Source organism: Mustela nigripes, chromosome 3, assembly GCF_022355385.1.
Source record: "Mustela nigripes isolate SB6536 chromosome 3, MUSNIG.SB6536, whole genome shotgun sequence".
In the NCBI taxonomy this organism is placed as follows: domain Eukaryota; kingdom Metazoa; phylum Chordata; class Mammalia; order Carnivora; family Mustelidae; genus Mustela; species Mustela nigripes.
Genome location: NC_081559.1, coordinates 89,546,146 through 89,554,845, shown reverse-complemented (window position 1 = coordinate 89,554,845; position 8,700 = coordinate 89,546,146). Strand labels below are relative to the sequence as shown.

At 34.9% G+C, this 8,700-nt stretch overlaps 1 protein-coding gene across 1 annotated transcript in view; it reads right to left on the bottom strand.

Moving 5' to 3' along the window:
• The window catches only part of LRP1B (LDL receptor related protein 1B), a 2,002,169-nt gene that overhangs the window by 86,655 nt on the left and 1,906,814 nt on the right, over positions 1-8,700 (bottom strand). Inside the window, exon 81 of the mRNA XM_059394361.1 lies at positions 835-951. Coding sequence (XP_059250344.1) covers positions 835-951 — 117 coding nt within the window. The remainder of the gene's footprint in view (positions 1-834; positions 952-8,700) is intronic.

Here is an 8,700-nt window from a genome sequence, read left to right as displayed (position 1 = left end):
TTTTTTTTTTTTTTTTTTTTTTTTTTTTTTTTTTTTTTTTGCTATCTAGGGTCATCATACAAAAGACACACTTTGGGCAAAGGCACAATGAAAGTTCACTTTATTTATTTTTTTTTCAACTCCTCTGCTTCTATTAAAAAAAAAAGAAAAGAAAAGCTATATTCAGTACATATTATAAACAATTTGTGGTAAATAAATGAAGATGTTGTTGTGGGGAGGGGTAAGAAAAACAGAAGAGAAAGAAATCAGTTTCAGCAGAAAGAACTGAGGTTTCCAGGCAAGGCAAATGTGAGGCATAGACAGTCAAGAATGAGAATAAATAGCAGGATGTAGGCATAGAGGCAGGGATACAAAAGGGTACTACAGAAGAAGAGCACAAGTAGATTCTGTACTTACTGAAAGTAGAGGTAAGTGAATTTTACACACTGCTTTTCATTGGGATGTACAATTGTTACAATGATGTTTTATTATACACAGTAATTCATTTCTGCCTGCTATCACTGCAATTTGAAGGAAAAACTTGTGTTCAAAGGCTCTAATCTTGACTACTTAAAGTGTTCACCTCAGAATGTAGTATCTACAGAAGGAACAGAATGAATATTTTCTGAAAATGGGCAGCAATGGGCCGTGATTGTCCTATGCTAAGGAAATTCTGGCCTGGCCTCTTGTTATTCTAGTAGGAATGAAAATTATGCTCTCTAGTAAGAGCAACAAGTTGCAAGGAAAAAGAATTTGAGGAAGTTTAAAATGTAAAGCTTTTGTATTTATACTTATGTACCATTATTTAACACTCTCGATAATAATTAAAAGATGAAACAAAAGCGCTTCACAAACCTTGTTTGCTACTGACAGAGATTACTGAATCAGAGCCATCATACAGAACACTGCCAATAATAGAAAGCTCAAGGTCAGCCCAGTATATTCGCTCACTAAAATGATCCACAGCCAGACCTGAAAAATCAATACATGAGGACAAATAACAAAAATAACATTGAAATTATTTAAAATTATGTTTTTACTTCTTAATGTATAATCATGTTTGATGCTGTTCTTCAGGTTTCAAAGAAATTACCCAGTCTACATCATCATACTGTAAAAATTAGGGGAAAAATGAAATAATTACTCCTTATGTGCAATACATATGTATAGCTTACATAGAATGTATTAAGCTGTAGTTAAAAACTTTACTTCACAAAGGAAAAAGTACCCTATATATTTTTCCTTTCCAAAATTACTGGTCTCTTAACTATAGCTCTTTTCTAAAATACTTTTCCATAATCTTTTAGTTTTTATCTTTATAATACATGCAGAATTAATTCATTACTTCAATAATTTATCCAAACTTTATTTCTAATAATTCAGTGTAATTAGTTATATTTTTAGTATCTTCAGGAAGGTACATTTCTCAGAATACAAAAGGCTTACTCATAAGACATTTTCACCCATTTGAAATTGGCCAATGATGTGAACCACCTGCATGCATGTTCAAGTTTAAACTGACTAAAGATGGATGTTTATCATAGGGAAGAATGAATGGCAAATTCCTTAATTAAGGTTCTAGTTGTGTTTAAATTTTTCACTCTAATCATTAAAATTTCTCTGGGACTACTTGTCTTTATTTTTTATCATCACTATCTGTCAGTGAATAACAATGGGCTAAAAGATGTGGAAAAATCATGTTTTTCTACTTATTCAATTTTTTATTTTTTTAATTTCATAATGTGATTTGAGTCTAGGCAGTATCTTCTCATAAAAATATCACCAACATAAAAGATATCTGAAGTAAACTTCCTTCGATATAGAAAAGTAAGATCACAACACATGAATTCTATAGTAAGACTTCACTGCCGATGTCTAATTTTTGTGACACAGCTAGTCTTTTATATATGATGTATTACATAATAAAAACAATATAAAGAAATTAAAATACGCTTGGCAGCTGAAAGTTAAATAGCCAGTCTGAACAGTCAGTAAGAACTAAGATACACCTCCATGGCAAGGCAACTGAATCGGAAGTGTTTTTGAATTTGTGCTAACTGGATTCCTGTGTAGGTAGGTCCAGGATTTGACAATCAGAATGAAAAACCAAGACCAAAACCAAAACCAAAACATACAAAAACACTCCACTCACAGTGAAAACCAAATAAGAATCAATTTTTTTTTTAGTTAAGCATGTAGATCTAGCCCAAATGCAATCAAACTAAATACAAATTATGTTCCTTAAGTGTAATATAAAGACATACTATGTCCAATCAGTCTCTGAGAAATGATTTAACAATTAAAATAAGTGGCTTATGTTTTATCAATTTCTGCTCAATGATTGATTTGCTAATGTGAACATGTTGGGAGCTATGATTTTGCTTCTTCATGTATAATTACAGGTAACATGAACCATAAAATGAACCAGTTTCCTGCTACCCCCATTATATTTCAAAACAGTTGTCTAAGCAAGGTTGAAATCACTTTCCTTTCTCTTTCACAGATGCAATACAATAAAATAGTAGATTAAAATAAGCTGTCCCCCAAATTGGTCTTTACATTTGGATATTAAATTTGTTAACTGTAGAAAAAAAGAAAAGAAAAAAAGAAAAAAAGAAAAAAAAAGATTGCCATGCAATCTAATTACCAATATTGTTGCTTTAGATTCCACAGCAGTAAATAATTTATCAAAAATGTCCTATATTGCCTTATTAGTCTAGGCTTGTCTAAGACACACCCATCTTTATCAGCTCCGGTCACATATTTTACTATTGGATGGTATTATAGCTAGATAAAAATTATATAACAAAGCTTTCAGATGAGTGGAGTTTATATGCCCAAAATCCACAAATCGATGATTTTGATTTTTTCTTAAGCCCTTTAATAAAAGAGATAGTCTTTTAAATTAAAAAGTTAATAAAGGAATCAACTAACTTCTCTTGTTATAGAGATGAGAGTGAATTTTATATGAAAGAACAAGTTCATTTCTATCTTTAAAATATCACATCTCCTTTTTGTCTTTAATAAAGTACCAATAATAAAATGAAAAAAAAAATCAATTCCCAAGAAAGTCATTTTTTTAGCTGAACTGGGAATGATGGATATTTGGAACCAAGTCTGTGTAAATACAGAAAATTTAAAATAAAGTGCCATTTGGGTTAATCTAGCATTATGGAATCACAATTTGGAGGTCTTTTAAAAGATAAAGACAGGCTCACTAAGTTTTAGGAATGTATAATAATAAACCTAGTTATATAGTCATTTTCTCAACATTTCCCATGATATCAAAGGCTATGATTACATTTTAGGGATTTTTGAATCTCACTTTAGGTAAACTCTGAAAATATCCAAGATCCTCCCGCTAATTCCCCAATTTCCACTATGGTCTTAAAGGGGGGAAAAAAAAAAAGAAAAAGAAGAAGAAGGAAGAAAGAAAATGTTAAAGCAAAATCTTACGAGAAATGGCCCTAATACCAATGTGATAGTTAAGAAAGAACAGGTGGAGAGTAATAAATTAAAATCACTGTATTTCCAGAAATAGAGAAAAAGACTATATAGATTCTGTGCTAAAGGAAAGCCAATATTTGTAAGGTAGTATTAGCCAGCAAGTGTGCAATACCATATTCTTGATTTAAAAGATGATAAAAAGGATCTAAAAGCTGAAAATATTTACCTCTTTGTCAAATTTATTTAAAAAATTGTTAAAAGTATTTTTTGAAGTGTGGCTGAGTGGCTCAGTTGGTTAAGCATCTGTCTTCAGCTCAGGTCATGATTCCAGGGTCCTGGGATAGAGTACCACTTAAGGCTCCCTGCTCATCGAGGGGTCTGCTTCTCTCTCTCATTCTCCCTCTGTGCTTTCCCTCACTTACTCTCTCAAATAAATAAATAAAATCTTTTTTAAAAAAAAGTATTCTTTGAAGTAGTTTGCCTACTTACAGTCTTAGATTCCAAACTAAAGTTACACACACACACACACACACACACACCCTTATCTGAGTGTTAGTAAAATAAATGGATTAAGGAGTTCCAAAAATAGCTTTAAATTTTTTTCCTATTTTATTTTATTTAAATTCAATTAATTAATGTGTAGTGTATTATTAGTTTCAGAGATAGATTTCAGTGTATATAGCACCCAGGCCTCCTTGTATCACGTGCCTTTCCTAATCCCCATCACCCAGTTACCCCAAACTACCTCCCCTCCAGCAACCCTCAGTTTGTTTCCGATAGTTGAGAGTCTCTTACAGTTTATTTCCCTCTCTGATTTCAGCTTATTTTATTTTTCCCTCCCTTCTCCTATGATCCTCTTGTTTTATCCATTTCATTTAACTAGAGACCTTTGTTGTCCAAGGAAAAAAGAATTTGCAATCAGTAATTATAACCAGTGCCTGGTCAATGTGTACTTCTTCAAAATCTCAGAAATTGCCAGGATTTGGCAACATAAATAAACTGCTAGGTATCAAATAAAATGTTATTCAAATCAAACTCATAATCTTACATGCTCTCTTACTGGAGGGAGAACTAGAAATTGTCCTTACCTGACCCATTATTCATTAACCCAATATACATTCATAAGACACTTCTCTTGTACTATGCACTGTCAGGTACTAGGTATGTAGCAAAGAACAAAATAGATCGTGTTCCTAATCTCATGGAGCATGCTACTCAACCACCACACAATGGATTGAATCAGAAGATAAATTACACCTTTCGTTTTTAACCTAGTGTCTAATAAAATAAACAAGTATGCCATTTGTCAAAAGAGGCTATAAAACCATACTATGGGTTAGAGTGTTAAAAACTGTAGGCGTTCATCTCTTCACTCATTCCGTACATAATTACTCTAAAGCACACATCAGGTAGGGGCACTGTAATACTCTTCAGTGTACATATAAACACAAGTAAATGTTTTGATTTAAGTTGTTTTTGGTCTTACTGGATACACAAAATATACAAGAAAGAGTTCATCCTCTACTATATCATTTGAAACAGTAGATGATGAAATATCATCTATGGAGATAATGAGTGCTATGAAAGCCCAGAGAACTGAGATATTTTCATCATGGTTTTGGAAAGTCTGTAATGGTAGTGCTCATAGTGAACAAACATAATGCTAGCTAAGTAAGTGGTGGACTAACTATTCAACTGGACAGTAAAATTCTAACCCTGAAATGCAAGGGTTATCTCAAGGGATAGACAGACATATCTGTTCCTCTTGCTGTTCATTCCTGCGGATATGATCTACACCCTATGAAAGTACAGAGTCTCATCAAATGTGTTGCAAGTCCATGCATATATTCATTCATGAATTCAGAAATGAAAGACAGAATTTCCAATGAACCCAAAATGTAAAGAACAGCATATCGCACCTGGAGAGAAACAGAAGTGTCATTATAGTTACTGATTTCAATATACTAATGTTGGAGTCAGGGCAAATATTTATCAACATACACCAAGGAAAAAGACCAAGAAAAAATGGTACAAGCAAGTCTTAAGATGTTTCTGGGAAGACAGAAGTAACAAACGTACATCGGTAGAAGGATATCTCAAGGGTACATATGCATGAGTACATGGGCCTCTCCACATATAAGGTGTGCATGTAGAGAGAGGTAGAACAATGACTAATTCATTGCCAACTCTTCGTTATCACTCTCTAGTACTATGCTATTTATGAAGTCTAAATTATCTATTATTTCCTAAAGCTCGCATGAGATTTGTTCTTGACTCATTTTTATATCAATAACATTTAGCATAACAATACTCAGGAGTTATTAATCACTATAAAGACAACATTGGGAGATGCTTCGCCTGATAGAATAAAATCTTGCTTAGGAATACAAAACCAGCATTTCCAATATGAAGAAAGTCACTTATTAAGCAAGGAGGCATGAAGTAATAGAGTTTTATATATGGCTTGTGGATTTTTAAAAATCTTACAGAATTCTAATTGATATACAATGAGAAAATGAATCAAATTAACAAAATATACTAAATGACATTTTAAAATATGAATAAAATAATTATCAGTGCTAGGGGGTTATGGAATTATATGGAATTACATTATATGGAATAATATGAGGCTTTAGCATAATACATGACATTGTTTCGAATAATTATTCTTAGCTTGTTAGATATTAAAGGAATTATGTTAATTAATTATATTGGTTTTAACATCTGATTTAAATTAATTGTTACAGGGATGCCTGGGTGGCTCAGTTAGTTAAGCATCTGCCTTTAGCCCAGGTTATGACCCCAGGTTACTCAGGTGTTGGGCTCCCCATTTAGTGGGGAGTCTGCTCCTATCTCCCCCTCTGTTCCCCCATGCTTGTGCTCTATCCCTCTCTCTCAAATAAATAAATAAAATCTTTAAAAAAATACATTGTTATGAATTCTCTATAAGGTTAGTATTATCACATACATTTTATAAATAAGAAACTTGATCCTCAGAAGTTTACACAGGCTTCTCAGTTTTAACTCAAGCCTATATAAATGGAGGGCTTATGCTCTTCTTGCTAATTTATAGTTTCTCTATGTAAGTCACTATGGTATTCCCAATAAGGTCTACATCTTTCTTTTGAAATTATTTTTTCAGCTGTTGTGACACTGAAATCTGTTGCTTTGTTCCAACTGCTCAAACATCCTTGCAGTCTTCAATGCTGACTGGGTCTCTCTTCTCCTTCTCCTCCTCCTCCTCCTTCTTCTCCTTCTCCTTCTCCTTCTTCTTCTTCTTCTTCAAGATTTTATTTATTTATTTGACAGAGAAAGAGATCACAGGCAGGCAGAGAGAGAGGGGGAAACAGACTCCCCACTGAGCAGACAGCCCCATGTGGGGCTCCATCCCAGGACCCTGAGCTCATAACCTGAGCCACAGGCAGAGGCTTAACCCACTGAGCCAACCAGGCACGAGATGACTGGGTCTTTTCTAAATATAAGCATCTCACAAAATTTTACCCTAAGAAGCCTCTTTGTTTTCCCCTCCCTTGTCCATCTTAACAACTCCAGCAGCTTTAAATATCAGCTTTCTTTGCTAATTTCCCAAACCTTAAGCTTAAGCCCTAAGCTTTAAGCTCCAGAACTAAAATTTTCAATTATCTGTGCCATCTCTCCCACTGACTGATTCAGCCGGGGTCACATCCACACCTGTAACACTTGCCTGTGACTGACAGCACCACACAGTGGGCTCAAGGGCACCTTCTCAAGGTTCTACTCTGTAGACCTAATAATGTCACGTGGAAAACTCCTCTCCATCATTTCTGACTTTTTTTTTTTTTTAAGATTTTATTTGAGAGAGAGAGAGAGAGCGCACAAGAGCAGGAGAGCCGAGAGCAAGGGCAAGGTGTGGGGGGGGTTGGTGGGGGAAGAGGGAAGGGAGAAGCAGGCTTCCTGCTGAGCAAGGAGCCCCATGAGGAGCTTGATCCCAGGGTCCTAGGATCATGACCTGAACTGAAGGCAGGTGCTTAACCGACTGAGCCACCCAGGTGCCCCCATTTCTGACTCTTTTTCCTGCTCTATTAACACTCTCTTTTCCATAGCACAAAACACTTTGTAACTTACTCTGTAATTTACTTTTTAAAACATTATATTTTTACTATATAACCACTAGAAGAAGAGGGACCTGTGTGTTCACTCCTCTATTCCAAATGCCTAACATTACCCCTGACACATAGTAGGCACACAAAAAAGTATTAGTTGGATGAGTGAATAAATGGCTTCCAAGAGTCTACTGCCTGTAAGTGAGGCAGAAGTTTTCAAAGCAGAGTTGCTGAGAAGAAAAGTCACACATACCCAGTCACATCCGCTAGAGAGCCCCACATCAACTCCTTTCTTGACATGTCCCTATGGATGTCTGCTCAGATCCTATTATCTACTTAACGTAAAGCAATAGTATTTGTTTTACATGGTCTTTGACATCCTGCGTGGTCTGACCCCTACCCACCCCTCTAAGCCTTGTTTCATGATATTTTCCAATTTGTTTACTATACTCTGCCTTTACTACCTCAGGGCCTTCAAATCCATTCTTTACTTTGCATTGCAACATCATTCCCCATGTCTATGCCTTCATACAGTTTAGCAATTAACCTTAACCATCAGTAACTCAAAGAGCCTCTCCTCCCCACTATAATTAATGTGGCACCTGCTGCATGCTGACCCACTCCTCTCTATCAGAGCCATTTACACACACGAACATTTGTGCATGCACACACACACACATGCACATACACTTTTTTGGTTTTTCTTTTTATGGTCCCCCACACTAAATTTAAGCTCAGTGAGTGCACAGATCCATATTTCTGATGACCACTAGTATCTAGCATATAGTGAGCATCCAATATTTATTTAATGAAAGGAGAGATGGATGGATAAATGAAGGAAATAAGATAATTATATGAATAGTTTTAATTTAATGACTTTTTGTCCCTCCTTGACACATTTTTTATCTCTTCCATTATTCTCATATGCATTTGATAAATTCTACTATGCAAACTCGGCTTTGTCTCCCATACATTCTCCCCTTTTCCCCCGTTGCTATTCAAGTTATGCTATTCTCGGCTCTCCACAAGATAACTCAATGGATTGTTAGCTGGTCTCTTAGCTCTGTATTTATTTATTTCATTGGCACAATACTACCAAAGCAATAAGCCTGGAAAACTCCCTTATTCACATCACTCTTTGAATCAAAATTGTAGAGTGGTTTGTTATTGGCTCAAAAGTCATGGCAGAGTG